We start from the raw sequence: 27,282 nt of genomic DNA, 5'->3' as shown, positions 1-27,282 counted from the left end.
CCAGCGTGGCCAAAAGGAAACCCCACTGTAGCTGGCAAAGGAAGGGTAAAAGCAACAGGGTGGCTGTGCACAAACAGCTCTTACCATGTTCCAGAAGAGAGGATTGAAGGCGATGGACAGGGTGGCCACAATGAAGGCAGAGTCAGTCACATCCACGTAGCCGAAGAGCCATGCCATGACTGTCACATCCACCTGGGGAGGGAAGGGCAGTTACTGGGGGTGCAAGATCCAATGGGGACACTGGATGTTGGACCCAAATAAGGGGCACTTCATCCCAAACCAAGCTGACTTGCAAGAGCAGATGAATCTCTCCATAGCCCCAAGCAATGCATAGTTCAGGGTGCAAAGCCAAGAGGAAGGATGGGGGTTCCTCCAAGCTGTATCCCCACATCCCTGAGGGGGCTCTTAGGAAGCACTCAGAAGGACATGAGCACTTTGAGGACACTGTGGGGACAAGCACCAGCCCCTATGGGGCAGCTGCCAACCTGAGCGTGCTCCCAGTGCTTTGGCATCCCCAGGGATGGGTTTGTGTCCCAGGGATGCTGGTCCACATGGTAACTCCAAGTAATGAACTGTGGCAGCCTCAAACTCGCCTTCCATAAAGTAAGAACAATGCAAACCCCTTCCACAGTGAAGGGAGATGCAGCTGCACTGGAAGCTGCAATAGACTTTCCTGTCTTCCTTAATGACAACAACAAAAAGCCCTTAAAGCTCTGAGTTTTTCCCCTTTCTCCTCTTAAGCAAGAGCAGTTTTCCCCAGGAGGGCTCCCTGATGCTGTCAGCATGTTTAGGTGCATTAAGCCCTGCTGCTTCTCCTCCCTGCAGTGGGATTTAGCTGAAAAACACTCAGCACCTTCCTTTTTTTCCTATGTATTTTTCCCCCAAAACTTGGAAAACAAAGGACAAAACAGCCCAGCCCAAGCTCTTCCCTGGCTTGAATCAAACCCAAGACAACAGCGGGATGTGGATAGTTTCTGCTTCCTAAATACAGCTGTGTTTGCAAGTCCTTCGGATGCAGGGAACAGGAACGGTTTGAAAAGGCATCAGCTCCACCTTGCTAGTCCAGGAGAGAAATTCCCACTGCTCTTCATAGGTTCATAGAAGGAACCAGAGATTCATGGCTGCTAAACCTGGTGCCTCTCATAGCCATGAGCAAAGGGCTTGGGAATAGACCCTGTGCTGTCCCAGGTCATGTCCAGTTGCTCCAGGTACCCCAAACGCAGCCAGTGAGAAAGATTCTATGATGGGAACAGCCCTTAGAACCTGATCCCAACCCAAATCCTCCCTTCCCTTCACCTGAGCAACCCTTTAGCCATCAGACCTCATCCCTCCAAACCCAGCTGTGCACCCAGGCTGTTGCTGCCTGGTCCTGCTCCAACTGCAACCCTGTGACCAGGACTTCTTGCCTCTTGTCCTGTACAGCACTGAGCACAGAACCAGCACAGGCTGAACAAAAGCTTCTTGACCTACTAACTCCTGGCTGGCAGCATCATCACCACACTCACCTGCTTCCCTCCTCCTCAACAGCCGAATGCGTGCCTGGCAGTGGGATTGGCCTGTGCCTGCTGTGTGCTTGCAGGGCTAAAAGGGGAACCCCTTAGGATGAGCTGTCCCTACAGGCTGGGACAGCCACGGACAAGTACAGAACAGTCAACTTTGTCCCCTCCTCCCCGAGGGGTGATCGATAACTGCAGCAAACGCTGCCTGCCTGCTTGTAACCCCAAAGCTGGGCAGGGTGAGAGCTGCATGGATACCTAATGAGAGACACATGGGCACCCAGAGAGGCACAGGGTGAGAGCTACATGGGCACCCAGTGAGAGCCACAAAGGCAACTGGACCAGAGCCACACAGGCACCCAGTGAAAGCCACAGGGCAACTGGGTAAGAGCCATATGGGCACTCAAAGAGCCATAGATGGAACAGGGTGAGAGCTACAAGGGCACCCAGTGAGAGCCACATCCAGAAAGAGCCACTCGGGCACCCAATGGGAGCCACATGGGAACCCAGTGAGAGCCACATGGGCAACTGGGTAAGAGCCATATGGGCACCCACAGAGCCATAGGCGGAACAGGGTGAGAGCTACATGGGCACCCAGTGAGAGGCACAAAGGCAACTGGACCAGAGGCACAAGGGCATCTGAGTAACAGCCACATGGGCACCCAGTGAAAGCCACAGGGGCAACTGGGTGAGAGCCACATGGACACCCAGAATACCAGAGGGGGAACCGGGTGAGAGCTACATCAGTACCCAGGTAAGAGCCACAGGGGCACCTGATGGGAGCCCCATGGGCACACAGTGAGAGCCACAGGGCAACTGGGCAAGAGCCACGTGGGCATCTGGAGAGACCCACATCCAGAAAAGCTACGCAGGCATCCAAGAGCCACATGGGCCACAGCAAGAGCCACGTGGGCACCCAAGAGCCAGATGAACACCCAATGAGAGATATATGGGCACCCAATAGGAGCCACATGGGCACCCAAGAGCCAGATGGGAACCCACTGAGAGACACATGGGTACCCAAGAGCCACACGGGCACCCACTGAGAGCCGCATGGGCACCAAATGGGCACCCAATGAGAGCCACATGGGCACCCAAGATCCCCATGAACACCCAATGGGAGCCACACGGGCACCCAAGAGCCCCATGAACACCCAATGGCAGCCACAGGGGCACCCAAGAGCCCCATGAACACCCACTGAGAGGCACACAGGCACCCAAGAGCCCCACGAACACCCAACGGCAGCCCCACCGGCACCCACTGACACCACCCAGCACCCATGGGTGCTGCAGCCCGGGCTGTGCCCCACGTACAGCCCCCTCCTGCTGCGGGAACCCCCATCCCTCACCCCGGAGCCTTTGCACCTGCGCCATAGGCCGCGGACCGGGAGGCGGAAGGGGGGGGTGGGAATCGGCCCCGGTCCCTCCCCGTGTACCGAGCGGCAGCACTGCCAGGCCGGGCCGGGCCCCGGTGCCGCCGCCGTTACCTGCCCGTACTCGAGGCCGCCCAGCCCTTCGCAGCACTCCCGGGGGAACGGCCGCCCCCGGCCCCGGCCCGGCCCCGGCAGCCCGGCCATGGCGGAGCGGGGCCGCGGGGAACGGCGCTGCCGGCAGCCGTAGTCCCGCCTCCGGAGCGGCGGCTCCGGGAAGCACTGACCTGGGCTCCGGTGCGGGCTGGGGCCGGCTGCGGGAGCGCCGCTGGGCACGGACTTCGGCCCTGGACGGCAACGGTCGGCACCCGACACCCGCACCCCCCCCACTGCGGTTCGGTCCATCGGGCACGGGGGGAGCGGGTGCATAGGGGCCGGCACTGAGACCCCTGACTGCGCTGCCCCTATGGGGGGTTTACAGCAGGGGCAGGGGCCAGGATCCATCTCCATTGGCCTCCCAGCTGTGGGAATGAGGTGTTGCTTGCCCAGTGTGACTCATTCGAGGCCAAAACAAAGCTATCGAGTCGGGTGGTTTAAGAGCAAATCAGTGCAGGTGACTCCCATCAGCAGGTGTAGTGTTGGCTTTGTAATGGCTGTTATTGATATAACAAATACAATTTCTCTTCTTCACTCTCTGCAGGGTGTTGCTGGGTGATGCCACCACGTGGGATGCAGTTTGGATCTGCCTGTGCATCCCCTATGAGGGTCTGTGCATGGACCATCCCCTTCCACAGGCCCTCTTTTGAGGGGAAATACGTTCAGTTCAAAAAGGAGTTTGATTTGAAGGGAACCTCATGGATGAGCTGCAAAGTGACCATCCCAGAGGTGTCCATCCCTAATGGGATGTCCTAATGCTTGTGCCCTGGCACTGAAAATGTGATGGATCACACAAAGCCCTTCACAGTAACATGGCATCATTAGAGGATGCGCCTCACAGACCCAGAGCATCCCAGCTACAGCTCTTGGCTCCATGGGGATCCAGCTTTCCTTACTCCATACTTGCTGCTTGGGGTGTGTATATGGAGCTGGACCCCTCCATTCCCAGTATAATGTGCAGCACCAGTTTGGGATGCAGGAGCTGTGGTGGGTGGGAGCAGCGTTCCCCACGGATGCTCTCCAGCTGCTTCCAGCCTCTTCTCCCTCGCACTGGATAATTCTGCTGTGCCGAGTGTGTGATTATCCCTGTGTCATCTCCCTGGCTGGGGCACCGGAGCAGATGGGAGGATGTTTGTTCTGTCAGTCCCACCAGCTGGGTGCTTGGGGCAGCAGGGATGCTAAGGGGATGCAGGGGGGACAGCAGTGAGGGCTGTGTTCATAGGGGAGGAAATGGTCCTCCAGGGAGGGAATTAGCAGGGAGAAACCTCTTCCCTGCAGCAAGGACAAGCACAAGGATGCTGTGGCAGGCTGGGAGGAGGAATGGGTCTGGATGAGGGACATGGAGCAGTGAAGGGAGGGATGGGCAATGAGGAGGTGCAGAGGGGTGCTCACTCAAGGCCAGCAGAGCTAGGCTGTCACATACACATCTGTCTGTCACCCCATGTTGTAAGCACCCAGTAAAGGCACGTGCTGCAGTGCCCTACCTGTGCTCAGCTGTGTTTGGGGCAGGGAATCACACCCACACCATTCCTGCTGCCAAAACTCCTGTCCAGGGAACATTTTGCACCTAAGGACAAGGGGTGTTTGCTCCACACTGGTCTCCATCCCGCCTTGGAAACATCCAGCAGTTGTGAAGGAGACAACGAGGGCTTTCTGCAGGGCTTTTCTTTGTGTCCCCATCCCTCCCCTTGTCCCCATGGAGTGCCTTTTATCCAGGTCCCTGTTTCCAGGCACCAAGCTGAGGAAGAGGGCATTGCCCTTGGCTTTTCCAAGTCCCTTCCCAGTGCCCTTTGAAATCCCACTATAGCCCCAAGAGGTCATTGATGAATATTGAGTTGCAGATGTCCCTGTGTGCAGAAAGCACTTAAATAAAGCCATTCATAATGGAGCATCCCTGTTGGGTGAGGACCAGGATCCAGCTTGTTGGTTGGGAAATGGGATGCAATGGGGAGCTGACAGGGATCATGCAACCCCCACTGCTCCTCTTGGCATCTCCTGCAATAGCACTGGAGGGTTTCCATGTGCTTCACGTGTTCATAGTAGTGAATGCTCCACCCCTGGCAGTGTTCAAGGCCAGGTTACACAGAGCCTTGGGTGACGTGGTCTGGTGTGAGGGGCTGGAACTGGATGATCCCAAGGTCCTTTCCAACCCAAACCATCCTGTGATTCCATGATTCTATGACCAGCAGTGCATGTGTGTGTCAGGCCATGAAGGATGCTCGCTGTTAGGAAGCTGCAGTTTCAAACACAAGGAGAGCCAAGGGACTCCACATGTGGAAATCCAGTGCAGGGAACGCTGTTGGGTGACTTCCCCATAGAAATGGGATATTGGTTGGGACATCTCTTCTTACAAGCCAAAGAGAAAGCTTCCAGGCCAAAGGATTAGTTTTCTTGCTGAGATAAAGGGGAAAAAGGGGATATAAAGCACCCGCAGCTTCCACGTTATGGTTGTCCCCATCAAGCCTCAATGGTCACCAGCAAGGGCTGCTTTCTGCTTGTGGTCCAGGTTGCTCATAGCAGAGCTTGCAATCTGGTCCCCCCATGGCACCATCCCTTGCTGATGGAGGTCACGTTTATCCCCTTCCCTAAGCGCTGTGTCATGGTCCACACGTCCAAACCTGCTCTGAAATAAACCCTGGGGGTTTAACCTTTGTAAACATGCCAGGGCTCGGGCTGAGGGGTCATGGAGATCAAGGATGGAACGTGGAACCGCATGGTAAAGGGCAGCACTGCAAACCTAGAGAGAAGCAAACAACACTGGAGCATGGAGCTGAAATCACAGATACTCCTCTGTCCCCATGAGATAAACAGGCTGTCACCAGTGGTGCAATGCTGCAATCCAGCCCTGCAATCCTAGTGGAAATCCTTTAGTGTTTGTGCTGGAAGTTAGCTCTATTTATATTCTGATGAATGATTTACTCGAGTAATTGGCACACAGCTCCCCTATTACAGATCATAAAGAATTAATCACGAGATTTTCAATGCTCCCCTATCAATTTTATTAGGCTTGATTGAACGCGGTGGATTGGGAACATATGGGATGTGAGTCAGACTCTGCTCCCAGTTACACCCTGCTTAATGCTGGGAACTCACTCAGGATGCTGATCCCTGTAAATCCAAAGAGGCAGCTGTTCCTTCCCTTCTTTCTGTGCCCAGATGCTCCTAGAGTTCCCTTAAATGCCCAGGGATGCAGAAAGCTCCGTACATAAAACAAGGGAAGATCAGATTGGATATAAGGAACCTGCTCTAATGGAAGGTGCCCCTATCCATGGCAGGGGGTTGGAACTGGATGGTCTTAAGGTCCTTTCCAACCCAACCCATTCTGTGATTCAACAAAACCCAAGATGTTCTCTAATGGAAAGCCAGGCTGGGAAGAGGATGCTTTGCTTCCAGCTCCTCCATGTGCCAGCGTGAGCCAGAAACAGGAGCCAAATGCTTGGGACCGCGAGATCTGCCCTGATAGCAGTTGTTGAACAGCAGCCCTGTGATGTGCCACAGGGTGGGACAAGAAGCAGCAGCAAGAAGCCCTAACACCCACCAGAGCAGGGTGACACATCCCTGCCCTGAACCTGAGTGTGATTCAATGGAACAGAAACCTCCTTAAACCCCTTTCCTGCCCTCACACAGAGAACCAGGAAAGCTTCCAGGAAAGTCTCCATGTTAAAGGCTCTCAATCCTTCCCTTGCTTTTCCACCTGTGGGTGTTGTTATCGTGATGTGCAGTTGTGATGCAGGGAAGGGGATGGCACTGGACACTGTTCCAGCTCAACCCTAGTGATGCTCTTCCTACTGTGCTCCCATTAACGACACCCATATCTCAACAGGTCTCTCAATAGCACCTCGATGATCCTTAAGGTCCCTTCCAACCTGGTGCTCTGTGATTTCCAGGAGGGAATGGGAACTTTGGGTGTAGATGGAGCTACTTGCCTAAGCCCAGCTTATCCTGCAGCAGGCTTTGCAGAGCAACCAGCCTGGCACAGCTACAGCCCACATCCCATCTGCTGCCTGGAGCAGCTGCACTGAAGGGCATTGAGAAGTTATTGCCAGTAACTGTTGGCAGGAGGCAGTGAGGAAACCTCCCTCTGGGGAGAACTGACCTGGGGAGGGCAAATCAGAGACAGAGGATAGGGCAGGATGTGTCCTTCCTGCAGGAAAAGGGGAACATTCCCCTTTACATTCAACACACTACATGCACAAGGTTGGTTCAGGGCAGGACCTTGCATAAGCCTCTTGCCAAACATCACTGTGCCCCAATGGCCTGGGGCTGCCTCTTCTCGGCCCTGCTTTTGTGCTGCCTGCACCCAAACCAGCTCTCCTAAGGCTTTGCTTATGGATGAACACCCCTTGCAAACACCCTGGGCTCTGGAACCCCTCCAGCACTTCACATGGGTGGCTTTGCCCCAGTGCTCTGCCTTGGCAAGAGCCACAGCTTGTATTGCTTTAACCCAGGGCATTGTGCCCTTGTCATGCATCAGTGGGGAGAAGCACAGTGGGAGGGGACAGACACAGAGGCTCTAAAGTGCATCTTTCCAGCCTCAGCCTATTCCCAGAGCCACAAGTGTGATGGGTGCTGCAGCAAGGAGCAGGCAGAGGAGCTTCCCAGCATCAGGGCTCTGAACCCAATGGAAGCAGCACTTAGGGAAGGATTCACAACAGCTTCCCTGCTCCCTGAGGCTGAGTTCATCACCAGCATGGCTCTAATGAAGCAGAGCCTTTGCTTTCTGGGATCAATGAATCCGCTGCCCGTGACCTGTCTGCTAAGTGGGAAATCAGGTCTCTCCCTCCCCAGCCATGTCTGAGCTGGGCTCTAACAGCAGGTTCTGTCCCCGGGGTACTCTGTGATGCTTAATTGCAAAGCCTGTGTCTGATTAGAGAGCAGCAGTGAGGGTGAGCAGCTACTGCTGTGCCTGCTGCTCATCCAGCCTGGGAGATGCTGCAAGGAGGGATGAGGTTTTGGGGCTCCAGGATGGTGGAAATCCCTCTGCAAGGAGGTTTTGGGATGGAAATCCCTCTGGCTTCCTCTTCTGCAAGGGTCCTGACTCTGCGCAGCTGGCTGGAGGCTTTGTTGCCAATCTGCTCTCCCCCAAAGCCCTAAATCCCCCGAACCATTCAAATCCCTCCTAAGCACCTCTTATGGGGACAGATGCTTTAAGAGAGGCTGAGGCTTCCCAGAGCAGGAGGCAGTTGTAAAGGGCACTGCTTCCACATCCCCTGCCCACAAGATGTCCCATGCTGGAGGTGGGAAACAACCCCTATTGCCCCATGGGTCCATTCAAAGAGGTTGGGCAGCTTTCCCTAATGCTGCCTGGTCCTCACTGCACCTATAACCCTTCCTGCACACCCCAAGCCCCTTTACCTGTATGGTTCAAGGTACAGAGGACTGAACCAGCCCCCAGAAGACATCATCAGCACAGGAATACAGGGCATTGCTCCAGCCACATATAATGAGCCAAGCAGCCAGGTTTTGGATGCTGAGCTATCCAGACGCTCTCCTAATGCTCACCGCACCAGGGATGATGGAAGGGAGCTGAGTCACAGCACCCAGCATCACCTCCATGGCCATTGCTCATCCCTCGCTCTGTCTGTTCCCAAGCAATCAGCCTGGCTCTCAGATGTGGCACCCAGGAGGGATGCAGAGAGAAAAGAACCCTCATCGAGGACTCAATGGGGGGCAAAGCCTGGTAATGGGGGCTGCTTCGTGCCATGCATGATGGCCACCGCAGCAGGAGCTCAGCAAAGAGCTGGGTTTGGAGCCAAAGCTGTAGGGATGTGCTCTGCCTCCTGGCTTAAACCACCCGGGATCACCCCTAAGGAAGGGCTGACATGCAGGTCCTGGACACAGACACACTCCTGCGTGAGCCAGGGAAGAAACTTCCATGGGGCATTATCCCATGGAAGCACAGAGCCGGCTATAAATACCCCTGCAGAGCATCACTCTGCCTCCTCTTTGATGTGTTGCTGTTGTTTACTTCAAACCCACTCCTGATGCTGTTTATTTTTATCTTCTCTTCTTTCCCCTCTGTTTTCACGGCTGTTTATGAGCTGCATCACAGAAGCATCCCAAAAGGAAGATAGGAAGAAGACTGGGGACCCCAGTAAGGCAGAGGCCCTATGGTCAGCAAGCTTGGTCCCTGTGTCCCACCGGCAAGGGGTACAGCAGCCCCTAAGCAGGGAGACTCTGCTTTGGGCATCACACTCACCCTGTGCTAGGCTGATATTGAAAGCAGAGTGCTGAAGTCCAGCAGAGCCTTTTCCTCAGTGCATCCCAAGGGCAATCTGCTCCACTTCCACCCATAGGAATGGGTTTCCACTTTCCTCCATAGGGATAAGCTGGTCCTGCTTGGCTGGACCCTGGGCTGCCAGCTCCCTGTGCATCCATGAAAAGGGAGTCATAAGGAGGAAGGTGCCCATAGGACTAATGTGGGCAGCCAGAAGTACCCCCCCACAATGGGGATGGGGTGAAGGGGGTCTGCTGCTGCTCTCCAGCCACTGGCATTTGTGGAATTGCAGGAAATGGGTCTCCCTGTAATGCTGAATCTCTTCCAGAGCCAAAGGAAGCCAGGCAAGCAGCTCAGGTGTTAATGGAAGTGGAGGTGATGGGAGTAGTCAGACACAGATGAGCTTAATTCCCTTAAATGAATTAAACATACATTGTTCTTCACCACTGTGAGTCTTAAGCTCTGAATCACAGCAGGAGGAGGGGAGGCTGAGCTGTGAGCATCACCAACCACCTCTCTATAGGGACCCCCCAAATCAAGCAACCAGGTTTTGCTGCTACAACCCTCCCTATAGGCAGAGTGGGAGCTGGTGCCATTGCTGGGGGCTGATTCGAGTTGTTGGAGCATGAAGAAGCTGCTGGAGCCAACTTCTTCATTCTCTTCCTTTATATAAGATGAAGAACATCTGAGCACAAACTGATCTCTGCACTGTCACAAACAGGGCCTGAAAGAAAAGGTCTGGGGTTTATCCACCTAAACCAGGCTGTTTAACTTGCTTAAGTGCTTGATGCCTTATTCCTAAGGGTGAGATGCTGTCTCCAGTCCTCCTTCCATGCATCCCTCCTTCTTCCCATACCCAGAGAAGCCCTAACCCACCTGGAAGTCACAACTCCAGCCATCCCTTTGCCAGAGGCCCTGCCTGCAGCCTGCCCATGCCAAGAACTGGGGTTTTCTTGCAGATCCCCATAGAAAGGGCATCTGTCGGGGCTGTGGGTCACTGCCCGGGCAGTGGGGCTGTCGGGAAGGATGTTTGCTGCTCTGGTTTGTTGTTGCTGGTGGGGAGTCCCTTGAGGCCCCATTTAGACATCGGCAGCCAAAGGGAGAAATCGAAGCCAAAGGGCAGAAGGGGAAGGAGGAGAGACTGGAGCAGGGAGCTCGGGATGGACAAAGCACCCACCGGCTGCATCCCCATGGCAGGGATGTGAGGATGGTGATCCATTTGGAAGCATGGAGAAGGCTTTGGCAGCAGATGGGTTTAGCAGGGGCTGACATGAGGTTCTCCGTATAGGGAAAACTTTAAATCCCAACAGGCTGCTCCTCTCCAAGGTCTGCTCCAGCCCAGACGGGCAGGCATCCAGGGAGCCTCCTGGCCTGGATTGCATAGAAGGTCATGGCTATCCCTATGGGCTCTGTGGCGAGGAGGGATGCCGGGTGATGGGAAACAGCTCAGGGGCTGTTTGGAGTGGAGTGGAGTCAATGGTTCCAATCCAGGGCACAGGGACCCTGTGTGGGGACCCCCAAGGAGCTGCTCCCCCTCCAGCTGCTGGGATGCTGCGATGGGAAGCATCTGCCTTGGGCTGGGAATGGGTGAGCTGTGGATGTGGATGGGCTGTCCCTGCCAGGCATCGCTTCCATGGTGCAGGACTCTGAGTTGTGCTGCATCCACTGCAAGCCTCTGGCTTCATTTTCACCCCCCATGTTGGATGTTCCACATGTGGTCACATCCGGATGCTTTCCCATTGCTCCATCAGCTTACGGCATGATGGGATGACGCACGCAGGCTCACAAAGCATCAAACACAGGACCAGGGGTGCAGGGATGGAGCACTGAAGCTGTCAAGGAGCATCTCAGGGTCTCATGAGCAGCCCCAAATCCAGCCCCACAAGGTGGAAGGGAAGCTGCCTGCATTCTCTCACCTCCCCACCAAGGAGAACAGGCTTGGGGGCACACATGGGTCTGGACCACGCTCTGTCTGCTTGGCTTAGACGATGCTAATTAAGCCCCTTGCAGCTCACAAAAGCCATTCCTACAGGGCACACAATTAACCTTGAAACGGGGCTTTTAGTGCTTGGAGGGGAGTGAGTTTCCATCCTGTTATTTCCCTGTGCCATTAAGCTAATCCCAGGGACCAGGAGGGAGGAGCAGTGTTAAAGCCTGCAGCTCACAGCCTTGCCAGGAGCACAGTGTGTGGCCGGCAGCATCCTGCTCCATCCCTCCATCACACTTCCATTCCCCCCTACCTCCACCTCCAAATAGCATCATCATCATCCCTGGGGAATGAGGGATGTGGCCAAGGGCACATGGCAAAGGCTGTGGCATTATGAGTGTGATAGAGGTAAATCCTGATGCACTACCAGCCTGGCCTTGACTTTTCAGGCAGTCTCTCCATAGGGACAGTGTGTTCCTGGCTCCTCAAGGTTGCTGGCACAGCTCCGGCACTGTGGGAAATGAGCCATTGGAGTGGGACATGAGCCATTGGGGTTTTGTTTTCAAACAGGGGAGGATGATGGAGGTGGGGAAAGATTTGGTCCATGCAGGTCAAACCATACCCGGGATGCTGGGGATGTGCATGGGCTGCCCTTGGTCCCTCCTATAGCTCGCAGCTTCCATCTCACCCCTTAAAACACAGCTGATGACAGTGCTGAGCATTGGGACAGCCCAATCGGATGCTGCCATCAGCAGAGGCAAGGGGAAGGGAGGATGGATAACCCCCAGGCACAGCAGCACGTATGTAATGTGTTTAATCATTAAAAACCAACCTGAGGGCATTTGTTACAACAAGCTGCATAAAGGAACTGAAATGTCATTAAATTACCCCCAAAACAGAGTGCTGGGAGGGCACCACCATGGTGCAGACACCCCTGGCTGTGTCCCTGCAGGCCTGGGGAAGGGGGATGTGGGGATGAGGGGGACCCCAAAGCCATAAGACACAGAGAGGAGAAGGCAAGAAAAGGGCTGGAAAAACCTCTTTGCATCATCCCAGCATCTCATTGTTCTTTGGGACAGGGCAAACAGGTAAAAGCCATTGGGAAGGGAAACAGGAGTGTGTTTTGGGGTGTAACACCAGGCAAGCTCAATGCTGGCCACGAGCCCAAGCCAAGTAGCAGCTTGTGCACAAACTGCACCAGGGTGATGAGCAGCAAGTGATTGATTTGGCAAATGCAAATCATCTCCCCAAGGCTCAATTTATCTCAATTAACACTTGCACAGAAAAGCCTTTTCTCTGCTGCCAGTCCTGGGTTAAAACCTCCTTTCCCCCCCTCCATCAGCTGTCTCTGAACAGCTCTTTAGCTGTGAGGTGAGCAGTGATGGGGAAGGGGTGATCCTGTGGGTCCCCCACCTCCAGGGATGAGGATGGAGGGAAGATGTGCTGCTCCCAGAGGCAATGGTGCCTTTGGGGATGCCCAGGTGAGATGGAAAAGGTTGTGCTTAGTGGGACCTGGCTCTTTGCAGGGGCAATGCAGCAGGGACCTTCCCCCAAAGTGCATGGAGAAGCCCACACCATCGAGGCCATTGAGATGAGCAAGGCACAGGCAGAAAGCTGGTCTGTTATCTATGTCAGTGCAAACCACCCCACATCCAGATGTTTTCCAGGTGTTCCTCAATAAGGCCACTCAGCACCCAACCAATGCTCATCTTCTCCAGCTGCATCCTCCAGAGAGGTCTTCCTCATCTTCAGCATCCCTTTCCCACCAATGGGACCTGCAGCCTGTGACCCCTTCACCAGGCTGAGCACTGCCTGCTCCCATCCTTAGCATCCCAAACCAGCAGTACACCTCCTACCTGAGCACCACTGGAAGTGCTTTGCCATCCTCCTGCACTAGTTGCTTGGCCTTTAAATCAGAGCATGGAGAGCAACAGCAGCCCTCAAGGAGCTGTTTTAACTGCTTTCCTCCTTTCCTTGAGGGGGTGGTACATGATGGAGGCTGCATAGAGCGACCGGAGGCAGAGCTGCACTGGAAAAGCCAGTCTGCTGCTAAATCTGTTGAGAAACTGATGCTGCAAAGTGCCTTTGCTGTTGTTTAGCCATTTGTTAGCCTGGCTGAAGGGTGATTTGTGTGCCTGTGCTCTGCACCAAAGCATCACGTAGGGTAAGATGCCCTTAGTTCAAATGGGAATCAGGGGAAGGATTGGGAAAGGAGGATGAGGGAACATCAAGAGGAGATTTTCTTTCCTTCTGGGTGACTTTTAGGGCTTGTTTGCCTCCCTCTCCCTTTACACAACGTGATGCTCATCTCTTCTCCATGGAGGTAGATTCAGCTCCCACCACCTTGCAGCTTTTGCCTCCCCATGAAAGCCACTTCTCCTGCAGCTCTGCTGTTTCTCACTGTTAGCTGTCATGCTCTAATATAAAAGAGCGAGTAGGTGCCTGGGGTAGCAGATGGGACCAACTCCTCCTGCCTGCTATAAATCATAGGCAAGGCTTTACCTCCCCAGGATGAATCCATGCTCTCTGAGCACTGATCCAAGGAACGGCTGCTCCCTGCTCCTCACTGCATCCTCCTCTCCAGGAGGAGAAGACAAACCGACCTGCTCCTCCTCTGCTGCAGAAGTGGAAGGGTCCTAATGGGATTCCTAAATCACGGCTGTACTTTGCAGTGTCCTTTTGCTGGTGTAAATCAGTGCAGCTGGAATGGGCTGCGTAGGGCTGATTTACACCAGGGAGGAGGGGGGATGCTGGGTGGTTCATCTCAGTATCCCTGCCCTCTGCGCCCAGGCAGGCAGCCACAAATCCACTGGTGGTGATGGGAATAGCTCAGCAGCCTGAGCTGGGGCAGGGGGGTGAGGGAGATGGGTAAGGGCAAAGGGGGGTTGAGGTGGTTGTGGGAATGAGTTTCAAAGGATAGGATAGGACAGGATAGGGGAGGAGAGGATGGAATAGAATGGGATAGGATAGGGTAGGACAGGATAGGATAGGATGGAATGGAAAAATGGAATAGAATGGAACAGAAAATGGAATTGAATGGGATAGGATAGGGATAGGACAGGACAGGACAGGACGGATACGGTAGGGTAGGGTAGGATAGGATAGGGTAGGACTGGATAGGACAGGACAGGACAGGACAGGACAGGATAGGATAGGACAGGATGGGATAGGACAGGACAGGACAGGATAGGATAGGATAGGACAGGAATAGAATGGAATGGAAAATAGAATGTAACAGAATGGGATAGGATGGAATGGAATGGAGTAGAACAGACTGTTTCCACTGACAGGGCTCTACAATGATCATCCAGCCCCACTTCAGGCCTGACCAACAGTTAAATCATGTTACAAAGGGCACTGTCCAAACACTCTTCACCACTGACAGGCTCAGGGCATCAACACCTCTCTAAGGAGCCTGTTCCAGTGTTTGACCACCCTCTGTATAGAAATGCTTCCTAAATGTCCAGTCTAAACCTCCCCTGGAGCAGCTTTAAACCATTCCCATGAGTGCTATTACTGGATGCCAGGGAGGTTTCCCTGGAGCCCTCCTATGCCTGCTGGAGGCTGGGTTCCTGCAGGACTCTGTGGGATGCTTTAGCAGGTATCCCATTTCCCTTGTAGGAGATGCAGGTGATGCAGGACAGGATGAGCAGGCAGCAAGCTCCATTTGCAGTGGGGTGAATGGTGATGAGCACTTGGAAGCTCTGGAATTGGAAGGCATGAGTGTGGAGCAGGTGTGCCAACCAACTCAGTGGTGCTGAGCCTGGCATGAGCTGTGATGGAGCCCCAGCACCAAGGGGTTTACATGTGTATGAGCTGTCAGGTAGCAAGCAGAGCTCTGCTTTATCACTGCCTGTGTCCTACCCAAAGCCACCACATCCTTGAGTGACCATCGCTGCCCCTGTCCCCAGCACTGTGGGTTGCATTTATCCCCCTTAGGTGGCTACAGAATTGAGGTGTATGTATAATGTAGCCTGCTCTGATTGATAAGATACGCACAGGATTGCATTAGGTGTATGTGCTGGGGGAGACCAGGGCTCGGAACATCCTGACCTCCCATCAGCATCATTCAAGGCCAGGTTGGATGGGGGTTGGAGTAACCTGGTTTAGTGGAAGGTTAGGGTTAGGGTTTGGAACCGAATGAGCCTTAAGGTCCCTTCTAACCCAGACTGTTCTATGGTTCCATGTCCTATTAGTGCAGAACAGGCTGCAGGACCTTGCTCAGCATGGGACTGAGGGTTTCTGTGCTGCAGAGAATCCAAAGCACCATTTCCCCACGTATCAGCACTTTAGACAGCACAAGACCCATAGCCACAACCATGCAGGCAGGTTACAGCTCCCATCACTCGTTTCTATCCCTGCTCTTCTCTCCAGCCCTGCAAACGGGTCACTACCTGCAGCAGAAACACCTCTTTGCCTTCAGCAGCACAGGGTTTGTCCCCAGACGCTGTTTGCTTCGTGCATTGTGATTCTGATGCAGCAGATGGTACCAACAGCTGCCAACCCTGCTTCTTATCTCCCTCCTAGCAGGCAGCGCTGCCCCGCTCTGACCCCGAGCAGCACTGTCACCCATGGCATGGGTGAGGACATCCCCTGCCAGGACCCACCGTGTCACCCCGGTTGGGTACCATGGGACCCAGAGGGTGCTGGACACCCCCCCCCCCCCATAGGGTGCTGCTGCCCCATAGCCGGGCAGAGGCTGCCACTTAGTGTTGGGAAGGAGCACGGCGCCTGCAGCTGGGTACAAGCCACCCCTTTGCTCCTTGGGGGGGTCCCCAAACTCCTACTCGCATCACTGAGCTCCCCAGCCTGTCCTGATCCCGTTTTGGGGTGACCCCGCTAATTACTGCTAATGGGGACACCCATTAAGTCCTATACCCCCCCTGCCCTGTCCCTTGGGGTGCTGGCTGACCTCACCCCTGCCAGCCCTGCATCCCCAGGCAGCTGATGAGCATCCTCCTCCCTCTGCTACCAGCACCCACATCAGCCGCCATCCCGGTTTCCATAGGCATGGACATCAGTCAATGCTGCTTCCCAGCCTGCATCCCACGTTTTGGGTGATCCCAGCTCCATCCACCCCCCTGGACACCCTCTATTTAAATAAGGTGCTCATGTTCCTGTTTCCTAGGGAATGTGGTACCCAGGGGATGCGGGATGCAGGATGCTGCTGCTGTCCTTGTGTGTGAATCTGCTGGAGCAGAGCTCACTGCCCCTTGGCCACACAGGGAAACTGAGGCAGGGCACAGCAAAGCATGGATGTGTGTGCTGAGCTGCTCTGTGCTTCCACCGCCCCAATCACTGTCATCTCCTGGTCCTTGCCCTCATCACAGCCCAATTACAGGCAGAACGTCCTTCCCCGTGATGTTGTATTAGCTTAATAGCATTTTCCCACTCCATTGGAGAAGGGAATTTACAGTGATCTCCAATCAGAACTGCCTTGGCTGTGCCCCATGGATCACCCGGGCTCACCCTGCCCTGCTCCGGGTCCAAGTTGCTGTGGATGCCAACTGCCCTTTGGCTGCTCATCACCCCATAGTGCAAACCCCTCCATCTCCCTGCATCCTGTTTCTCACCCCCTAAAGAGCTTGGAGCAGGCAGCATGGCTATTCCCATCCCCATGGCTCTTCCTGCCCATACATCTCACCCTGGTGATGTTTGTGAAGCAGCTTGGGAAGAGACCCTGTACATCTTGCTTGTGGTCCTGGCTTGCAAACCCTGCTCATGCTTAGAAACCTCACTCATGGTCCTATCTGCAGTGCTCACAGGCAGCAGTGCAGGCAGAGCCCATGCTGGGGGCAGCCCCAGCCCATTCCCACCCTCTGGAATGCTGCCCCCTCCTTATCCAGAGCTGCTCTTCCCTCGCCTCTGCCACAGACGGTTCTGGGATCGCTTACCAATTAGTGTGGCCTGCTCATTAAAGCTCATTATCTGCCAGTGTGAACTTGGACGGGATCATATGGGCTTGGCAGGGGATCAAAATCTGCCTTCTTTCCAATTGCATCCCGCTCAGCTCCCCCCCTGCTCTGGGAGCAGCCCTGTGGATGCAGCAGAAGGCTGGAGGATGAGATGCTGCTGCCTGTTAGAAGGGAAGGAAAGCACCCAACAGATTAAGCCAACCCCTCCCCATGGCAAGGATGGGTCTCTGCACTGCACTGATGCTGTGATGGAGCAGGATGATGCCGGATTCATCATCTTCCATGGTTTTCTGGGAACAGACAGTGGGATAAACAGCTGGATTTACTGTCAAACTCCACACCTCACTGTCAAGCTTACAGCCCAACAAGCCCACACTAGTGATGTTGGAGCTGGGAGGCAGCTGCAGGTACTGGCATGCTGCAAGGTCACACTTGCCAACTGGCCATGGCTTATCCCGGTGATGGTTCCCTGCCTATCCAGGGAAATCAGCAGGTCCTGATCCAGCAGCTCCAGCTGCTCCCAGGTGATGCCTGAGGCACCAGCATCTTTGTGCATCTTTGAGCATCTTTGTGCATCTTTGGGCATCTTTGTGCATCTTTGAGCATCTTTATGCATCTTTGTGCATCTTTTAGCGTCTTTGGGCATCTTTGTGCATCTTTGTGCATATTTATGCATCTTTGGGCATCTTTGTGCATCTTTGAGCATCTTTGGGCATCTTTGGGCAGCCCCAGCACTGTGTCACATCAAGCTCAGCTCTGCTCCAGGGCATAGGACCAGCAGCAACAGGGAAATGCCAGCTGCCAACTGCAGAAATCAGGTTTCTTGCCCATGTGCTGTGTTGTGGGAAGGGGCTGGTCTTGGGGGTGTCTTGGCTATTTTCCCTTTTTAATTGCAAGGATAGATGGAAAAACACAAACCTGACCCAAATCGTTCTTCTCCCATCGCCTTGGTGGGTGTTTTTGGTTAAATAAGAGTGGGAAAACCCAATAGAGTACATGGTTTGGATGGAAATGTCTCCAGCATTTCCACTTACAGAAGGAGATGTCACTGTGCTCAGCTGTGGTCAAGCCGGAGGGCAAAGCCCTGTGCCTCCATCCTCACACACATCTGGGGGCACATCTGGCTTTGCTGTCATTGCCCACATCCCATCCTCTGCCTGACACTGGGATGCCAGTGCCTGTTAGGGTGACATGGACCCATGGGAAGGGATGCAGCCATTGCTTTGTTGCCATGGGGGCCAGTCCTGTGCATCCTGCACCTAAAGGCAAACAAGCCAAAGCCTTTCCATGCTGGGAAAATCAACCCCAAATGCAGCCTGGTTTCATAAGAACCAGAGCATGGAGAGGCAACCACGGCTTTCCCAGTGCTTCCTTCCCTGTTTCCCAAAGCCGTCCTTCCCTAGGGAGTCCCCAGGTCTGGCTTTCATTAGTGACTGAGCCTGTTTTGGTGAATGGCTCTTGTCAGTATTGATTAAACTCCCTCTTCCCATGTGCTGAGAAATCCCATTTCGGTCCCTTCCGTGCTACCATCCTAAAATAACCCAGTAACAGGACCCTGTTTAACCCTTCCTTCATCATCCCAAGGTGAAATCAGGCTCTCAGAGCCCTTTTGTTCATGGAGCCACCCAGCAACAAGACACAAACCCAAGCAGCCAGTGGAAAGCAGCTGGTCCAGGTTCAAGCCAACCAGGCTGAGCTTGCTGGAGCCAGGCCTTTAGCACAAGGCCAAGCTGGGAAGGCAGCTCCTGCATCATTAACAAAATCCCCAGCAAATGCTCCCCATGGCACCCAACCAAGCTCTCCAGGGCTGCAAATAGTGCCCAGGAGCATCTTCTTCCCCAGCTCCTCTTTGCCAGGGTGCCTTTCACCGCAGGCATCAATGTGCCTTGCATCCCATGCTGGCCTGGATTAACTGCCTCTTTTATTGCTGCCAATTACTGGCAGTGGGAATGCCGCAGGGATGGAGTGTGCGGGATGGGTTACCACCTTTCCCAGCCCTAATGATGTGAGGCTTTGCTGGCTGCAGTGCCCCACAATGGAAGTGGGGATCAACCCATACCCTGCTTCCCTGCACACCCACCCCTTGCACTGCACTGCTGCAGATGGTACTGTGGGACAGCTGTATCCCTGTGCTCTGGCATGGATTAAGGGATGTGAAGGTGATGTCCATCCATAGTGACCTGGAGATCCGAGTGGGAGCAGAGGCAGCGTGGGGCTGCAGGCAGCAGGACCACACTGGGATGCTGCTGAATGCTCTGAGGCTTCACACTGCGAGAAGAATGAGCAGATAATGGGATTTTCCATCTCTTCTAAGTGCGTGCGAGCCAGAAGAGCATTGCAATGCCCTGGGAAGAGCTGCTGGGAACATCCCACCGCAGCCACAGGAATGCTCCAAGCTGCAGAGCATGCAAATCGGGACCGGAGGTCATGATGCTTGTGAGGGTACAAGCCTGGTGGGCACCATTGCTCCAAAGGGGAGGCAAAAGGATGCCAAGCCCTGGTGATGCTGCTCCAGAAGCCAAGGGGAAGTTCAGCTGCCTCCATCACGGTGTGTTTTCAATAGGAACAGGAAAGCTGTGAGAGCAGACAGCAGGCTTTCCACTTGATGCTTATAACAACCAGGAGGTGCAGACATCCCCACACCAAAGGCACTAAACACCCCTCCTGTTCTGCACACCTACACTGGCACCAGCCTGGGGCAGAGCATCCATCCCCAGTGCATGGTCCCTCAGCCGAGGGACCATCTGGCAGCTCATCTGAGGAGCTCCCGCATCCCTACATCCTGCTCCATTTCTCCTCGGATGCCTTATCAGCAGTGACTTTCCCGACAGCGATCGATAGAAAACATTTTATCACCTTCCCAGGCGGCAGGATCCTTGGAGTGGGGCTGATTCCTGTTTCTATGGTGACATCTTCCGGGCTTGTGAAAGATCTTGCCTTTCTTGGTTGTTGTTGGGTGATGGAGACGGGGGGTGGAGGGCGGCTGGTGCTATATTCTGTGGTTGTTGTAGGGTTTTGCCTTGTTCCTATTATATAGCTGTATATTTAACACCGTTTTCAGTGTAACAAGGAAGTCGACAGCCAGACAAACACAGCGCCTGCAGCTTACTCATAGCGCTGCTGCTTGCTGGGAGGGGCCCCAGGGCAGCTTTCATCCCCATAACACATTGCAGCCTCTGAAACCTATTGAGGCTGGAATACACGTTGGTTTGGAGCATCTCCTTCCTTCCCTCTCCCCTCTTTCCCTTCCCATCCCTCCAGGCTTCTCCTGCCAGGCCTGGAAAAAGCCACTCACCACACAGTAGGGATGGCCTCAAGCACAAGTGACTGTAGCTCAGCTTATTTTGCTTCTCAGCTCTGTTCCTTCCTCCTTCCCCTTCCTTTTCCCCTCCCACCTCCTGCTTTGGTGGCAAGGAAGGGGGTTTGTCCTGCAGCCCCTGTCCTGTCAGCTGTGGTGCCCCTGCAACAGCAGCATCATCATGAAGTGATGCTATGGGGTTCACTTTATATCTCTCATCATTTCCCATCTCTTCCATGTAAATATCCCGGTGCTTTTGCTGAGTTATCTGCACCTGAGGGTCCCACCAGCTTCCTGATTAATGTCATCACGGTTCCCTCTCATTAGAGATCCCTTTGCCCTATGAATGGCATCCTGTCCTGCTGCCTGTCCCTGCTGAAACAGCACAAGTGCTCCGGATGGAAGCATTCAGCACACAGCAACCCAAAGAGGTCAGGAAACCTGGAGGAGCCCTTCCCAGTGTGACCCTGGGATGTACCATGGGAGCTGGTACAAGAGGAGGGACCAGTGCTGAGCAACCGGGAGAGCTGAGATGCAGCTGGATGCTCTGGTTCAGAGGTAGGCTGGAACAGCATCACCAGCTTGGTGACACTCTGCCCTCTCTTTCCCATAACCATCAAGCTGCACTGCTCTGTGTAGTTAATGGCACAGCATTCTGCATGCAGGGAAATAAATAAATAGACCAAACCAGAGTTTTCTTCTTGTTTTATACTAGGAAACTCCAAAGCTCAGGAAGTTGGAACCGTGTCCTGGCATCCTGCATCCCAAAGCAGGGCAGGAATGGCTAATGCAGGGCTGCCACCACTGTCCCCAGTGAAGAGGACCGTGCTGCCTGTGACATGAATCACCCCCCGGTGTGTTTCATCTCCACACAATGCCCTTCTCTTTGACCTGAAATCACAATTATTCCTTGTTCAGCAATCTCGACATACAGAATGATCCATGTGTGCATTAATGCCACGTATCAATCAACTCCCGACGCGAAGCCAGGGAATGTTGATCCCTAATTTTACCATAAAAGGATGGCGAGCACCTCGCTCGACATTATCCTAGGGAACGGCAGCTACGATCAGCAAATCCTCTCCTGGCCATTGACAAACACTTGGATCCTCAGCTTCTCCTAATGGAAACAATCTGGCCGGTTCCTGAGAAAGGGCAAAGCGCGGAGGCCGGGATGAGAGCAGCACGTTCCCTTCTCTCCTCCTCTCCCCCAAATCCCCTCTGCTTTGGGAAAAGCCTGCAACCCATCCCTGCTGACAGCATCGCTGCTCGGAGGGAAGCGTGTTTGCTAGGAGGAGTGGAAGGTAATCAGGGATTTGCAAGGCTGGGCATATCCTGAATGTCTTTTCCTTCCTTTGGAGCGGAATGAGGGAGCGTTGGTGGTAAAACCAAGGAAGGAAAGGAAAACACAAGGAAGCGCTTAAAGGAATGGATCAAAACCAGACCGCATTAAATGCCTTTCCAGGTTACTGGAAGGCAGGGGGGAGAAGGGGGGTGGATGGACAGACAGCTTCCACAGTGCCACAACAGCATTAAGAGCTCTGCACAGGCTAAAAGTCCTTGGGTACATGCCATGCTCCAGCTGTGAGGAGCAACACGGGTTATCCCACTGCCATGGAATCAGTGCATTCCCATCCCGATCCGCTCCTGCATCCTGCTAGCAGGATCGGTGCCACACAACGGGCCCATCCAACCTTCCCACCCCACACACACAAGGAACAATGGCCCATGTGTCCCTCGGAGGCTCCTCCTGCCGCCCTCCGAACACATTCCTGTTTTCCTTGGCCGGGAAGCGCTGGAGCAGCAGGTATTTCCTGCTGTCATCATCCCCCATTCCCGCATGGCCTGCCCCCATAGGGGACACCCCCCAAGGACCTGACAAAGCAGGGATGCGCAGGGGTTTTGCCGTCCCTCGCAGGCAGGTGGCCCCGCTCCAAAGGGACACCAGCAGCTCCGCTCATTCCCCTCCCACTGCACACATCCTGCTGGAAAAGCTTTCCAAGCCCCAGCTAAAATGAGGGTGAAAAACGTGCAAAACGCTGTTTTCGTTCCGTTTCCTTTGTGTGTTTCACGGGGTGTTCTGCAAACAGGGCACTTCCGCACGGGTTCGCTTTGGCTCTCGCGTTTGGGAAGCAGAGAGAGGCTTTTCTTTCCATCGGAAAACAGGATTATGGATTAGCAGGCAGGGCTGGGAGAGCCCTGAATCATGGAATGGTTTGGGTTGGAAGGGACCGTAAAGCTCATCTGGTTCCAGCTCCCTGACTTGCACGCAGCGCTGTGGTGTTAACACTGGGGACACAAGGAAGGAGGGGTCCTGGGTACCACTCCTCTTGGTGCTGGTGGCACATCTGAGATGCAAGTGGTTAACCAGCCACAACGAGGGCTCCTACCAGGTACCTGATGGAGAGGAAAAACCCAGGCAAGCATCAGGCAGCGTCGGCTGCAGCCAATTTTCCTCGCTTAATGTGTTTCCTGCACTCATCCCCCTCCCTGACCTCAGCTCCTCCTTGGAGCTCGCTCAGCCCCAGAGCTGAGCAACAGCCAAGGAACCAGCAGGATCGCTGCCATTTTGTCCCTCCCATGGTTCGGATCCGGAGCTCCGGCCGTGGCTGCTGCAGATTCCAGTGCTCCCCATGCTGCCGGGGCAGGGGGAGCAGGGAGCACCCTTGGGATGGGGTGCTCTGTACACCAGTGGGGCTGCTGTGGGTTCGGATGTGCCACCTCCATCCTTTGTGAAGGATGCATGTTCCAGATGGAGATGGAAACACAGATCCAGATGAGGATCTGAATCCAGCTCCAAATGCAAATCCAGATGTGGGTCCCAATCCCCATCCAAATCCTGGTCTAAACCCAGACCCAGATCCAAGCACAGACCCACATGGGCTCCAACCCTGATCCAATGTGGATCAAAATCCTGCTCTTAACCTGGACCCAGATCCAAGTGCAGATGCACATGGGGTCCAGCCCTGATCCAAAGTGGGTCCAAATCCTAGTCTAAACCCAGACCCATATCCAACCACAGACCCACATGGGCTCCAACTCTGATCCAGCATGGATCCAAATCCTGGTCTAAACCCGGTCCCATATGCAAGCACAGACCCACATGTGCTCCAACCCTAATCCAGCATGGATCCAAATCCTGGTCTAAACCCAGACCCAGATCCAAGCACAGACCCTCATGCTCTCCCACCCTGCCCCAGGCTGCCTCCAACCCCTCTCCCAATCCAATCTTCCCTTGACCCATTCCCGTTCCCCAGCACACCCCCCATGGAGCCTGGGCCCTGACCCCGCTGCCCATCGCTCCGTACCCACCGCTCGGCAATCTCCGTCCGCCTCCGTCACCGCTCGGCTCCGCCTGCAGTTCCCCCCTCGGCCGGCAGGTGTCGCCGCCGTCGCGGGCAGGGCCCCCCGGGCGCGCGTGCACTTCCGACGGCGCTCGGTCATGCCCCCGACTTTCCTCCCCTCCCTCCCGGCGCCGCGCGGGGCTCCCGCCCGCTGACACCGCCGAGGCGGCTGCACGGCGCGGCCGAGAGCGGCGGGGCCGCCCGGGGATGGCCGCCGGGGCCGCCCCCCCCCAGCGCCGCCGCTGAGACCGGGCCCGGCCCACAGGTAGGACAGCGCCGGTAACGGCTCCGGGCTGGGCCGCGGATGAGGTGGGCCCCGGTTGGGGGGGGGGGGGGGGGCGGGGTCTGTGACAGGGGCTGTGCGGTGGTGGGGACCGGGGGGGAGCGCTCGGTGCCCCGTTTGTATGTGTGTGGGGGGGGGGTTGGGGGGGTTCAGCCTCCGTTATCTCAGCGCCCGTTTCGCGTCGCAACGGCGGCGGCCGCAGCTCCCACCGAGCCCGTTGCGTTCGTGCTGCCGCTGTGGAGCGGCCGGGGCGGCCCCGCAGCGCTGCCGGCATCTTCCTTCCCTTCCCTTCCCTTCCCTTCCCTTCCCTTCCCTTCCCTTCCCTTCCCTTCCCTTCCCTTCCCTTCCCTTCCCTTCCTTTCTCTTCCTTTTCCTTCCCTTCCCTTCCCTTCCCTTCTCTCCCGCTGCCCAGCGCCGCCCGCACTCCCATTTACAACCAGAGCCGGTCCCCGTTCCCGTCCCCCCCCCTCCGCCTTCGGTGCCGTGTGTGTGTCCGTGCCCCCCCCCCGACTCGACCACCCCATCCCGGTGACGTCACGGGGACAACGGGGGGCCCCCGGTGCGCGCACCCCATGTGTGGGGATGGAAAAGGGGGGACTCGTTGGATCTAACCCCCCCCCCCCCCGGCATGGATAAGCCGGGCTTGGGAGGCAGGAGCCTCCCGAGGCTGTGCTGCAGCTGCTGAATTCCAGCAGAATTCCAATGTGTGTGTGTCCCCCATTCCCACCCCCCCTGGAAACAACAGCAGCCGCAGCACTATGGGAATCCCAACATCCCAATGGATGCTGCATCCCCCAGCCCAGGGGTTGGCAGCCCCAGAGGGTTTTGTTGGCGTCAGAGCGGGGAGATGTTGGGGTTTGATCCCCATTCTCTCTTATGGAGCTCGATGCCATCCCTTAGATGTGACTGAAGCTCCTGTGGGCACCGGTTCCTGCTTGCCGGCCCCTTGGCTGTGAGTAGAGCAGTGCCAGGGCTGGCTGCCCTCAGGTGACCTCCCAAAGTGATGGTTTGGAGGAACAACCCCAATGGGTATGGGTTTTGTATGGGAAAGGACAGGGAAGGCATCCCTGGTGGTGCCGGCACCTTGGGGGGGCTCAGCCCCAGCGTGTGGGCATCCTTAAGGGCCCCTCTGCAGCATGTGTGTTCCCTAGGGTGGCAGCTTGTGGTGGCCATATGGGTGAGCAGCGCCGTGATGGCTCTATGGATGTGGGTGCCGTCACTGGGAGAAGGTGGGGGGCACCCACAGGGGTGGCTGTGTATGGTGTGATCGGGTGCGCAGCCGGTGATGGGAGCACATCTCCTGGTGGCTGTCACCAGCTGATGGAAATGGACCTCGAGCTGGTGGGGGATGGAGGAGAGAAAGATGGGAAGAAGCCAATGATGTGTTCCCCCCCAGTGCTCCTCCCTCCCCGTTGCCGGTGGGATGGAGGCATGGGGATGGTTCAGTGTGGGCTGTGCTGGGGACACCCGCATGCTGAGCAGCAGCTCCGCAGCTTGGGAGCTGTGTGTTCGAGGCAGGAAGTGAGAAACACACACGAAAAGCACAAATAAACGCTGTGCTTGGGTGAAAGTACCGGGGGGGGATGTAGGGAAGGGGCACATTTGGTGCTGGGGAGCATCCAGGAGTGCATATCCTCATGCTGGGCACCGCAGACCCACCTCTCCTCGGCCGGCTCTGTCTCCTCTGCAAGCCCCAGGGAACAATTGCATACAGAGTGCTTCGTTTCAGAGCCGCCACAGTCATTTCAGAGACCTTTTAGGCAGGAAAAGTGCTCTGTAGCGTGTAATTTGAAGGCTCTGCTCTGAACCTTCCCTGTCGCTCTGCTAAATGATCCTCTGCTCTTCCCAACGTTTGCTGCCTGGAAACCAGCGGCAGTGACCTGGTTCCTGGCCTCCCTCGGTCCCTGCTCTCCCTTCGGCCCCCTGCTAAGGTGAGGGGAGGTGCAGGTTGCAAAGAGCAGCCCAAGGTTTTATTCTGGCTTGCAGAGGGCCTCTCGTGTGTCACAGTCCCACGAGGTTTCAGCCAGTCTTAATCATCTCTCGCCTCTGCCTGAGCTGCAGAGGTTGGCACAGCTTCCTAAAGGGTTTTCCAGCCTGGAGGGGTGAGTCTGGCTCTATAGGAACCCCAATGGATGCCTCCCAGAATGGGAGGGGGAGATGCAGAACTGCGTTGTGAGGCATCCCTCAGGCTCGTGGTGGGGAAGGAGGGTTTGTTCTGCCATCACCAGAGGAAATGGCACAACTTTGGTGTAACTGATGGGGCCACCCCAAGCTGAGCCTGGAGGTGATGGGCTATCAGTTAACCAAGGGTCTGGTGGCACCCATGGGGGTTCCTCACCCTCATCTTTCCTGCCCATCCCAGCGTGAGTTGCCCTAAACCTGCTGTCAGTTAAAGGCACACCTGCAGGAACAGAGCAAGCTGTGGGTTTCCTCTTGCCATGGGCACTGCTACCCCACCAGATACAGGCAGGGCTTTGAGTTCTGACTTGTGCATCAAAAGGGAAAGGATGGGGAGAAGGAGAAGCATTTGTACACAAAGGGTTTGGCTGTCCCCCATCGGCCTGGTCCCATGGCACAGGGATGAGCACCGGGGCTGGCACCGCACAGGCACGTGCACGTCTCCTCTTGCCTTGCTTTGGATTTGCTCCTGGTTTGTGTCGAGGCAGGGAGAGTCCTGGTGACGGTGGATGTATGCACGTCACTGAGTCAGACACGCTTCCAGGCTGGAGGAAACTGTCTTGGATCCATCCTAAGGGTCTGGATCTGCAGGGCCAGGCGGATACCTGGATGTAACCTGCTCTTAATAACAGTGGTGCTGGTAACAACCACCCTATCCCCAGGCGATTGCTGCCACTCACTAATGACAGACTTCCAGGGATGCTTCCGCTTTGCCTCCTGTTCCCTGCAGCTGGGCATGAGGCAGAGGAAGGGCCATTTCCCTTTCCCTTTTTCACCTCTCAGAGGGATGCTCTGAGGCTACATCCCTTCTGAAGACCAGGCAGGATGCATCCAAGCTGGGGTGGAGCGGGCAGACCCATACATCATCCTGCCATCATCTTGCCCCATTGCCTGCTTGCAAACATGCTCAAATCCACCTGCTTGGCATCGTGTGGATTTGGGATTTCCCTCCGGAGCTGCTTGGGGATGGCTTCCACCCCGGATCTGGTACGGAGGAGGAGGAAGAGGAGAAGTAGAGGAGGAGGAAAAGGAGAGAAGGAGGAGGAGAAAGGAGATGCTGGGGTGCTGGTGTCACAGCCAAGTGCTTAGAGCCTTTAC

General features: G+C 55.4%; 2 protein-coding genes across 5 annotated transcripts in view; one reads left to right on the top strand and one right to left on the bottom strand.

Annotated features, from left to right (window-relative positions):
* Window positions 1–3,198, bottom strand: part of PEMT (phosphatidylethanolamine N-methyltransferase) — a 40,338-nt gene extending 37,140 nt beyond the window's left edge. For 2 of the 4 annotated variants that reach the window (XM_034065446.1, XM_034065447.1), the window contains exons 1-2: window positions 2,984–3,107; window positions 85–192 (exon numbers count right to left, since the gene is read on the bottom strand). In XM_034065446.1, coding sequence (XP_033921337.1) covers window positions 85–192; window positions 2,984–3,073 — 198 coding nt within the window. In that variant the 5' untranslated portion in view covers window positions 3,074–3,107. Of the gene's footprint in view, window positions 1–84; window positions 193–2,983; window positions 3,108–3,153 lie in introns of those variants that run through there. The other 2 variants (XM_034065448.1, XM_034065449.1) reach the window with 2 other exon arrangements.
* Window positions 3,199–23,925: 20,727 nt separating this feature from the next.
* Window positions 23,926–27,282, top strand: part of RAI1 (retinoic acid induced 1) — a 69,199-nt gene continuing 65,842 nt past the window's right edge. Inside the window, 1 exon segment of the mRNA XM_034065692.1 lies at window positions 23,926–23,988. The gene's annotated coding sequence lies outside the window, so the exon portion shown is untranslated.

The sequence above is a fragment of the Melopsittacus undulatus genome, chromosome 8, assembly GCF_012275295.1.
Source record: "Melopsittacus undulatus isolate bMelUnd1 chromosome 8, bMelUnd1.mat.Z, whole genome shotgun sequence".
NCBI classification, from domain to species: domain Eukaryota; kingdom Metazoa; phylum Chordata; class Aves; order Psittaciformes; family Psittaculidae; genus Melopsittacus; species Melopsittacus undulatus.
The sequence above is the reverse complement of the archived record's forward strand: the minus strand, read 5'-3'. Positions and strand labels throughout refer to the sequence as shown.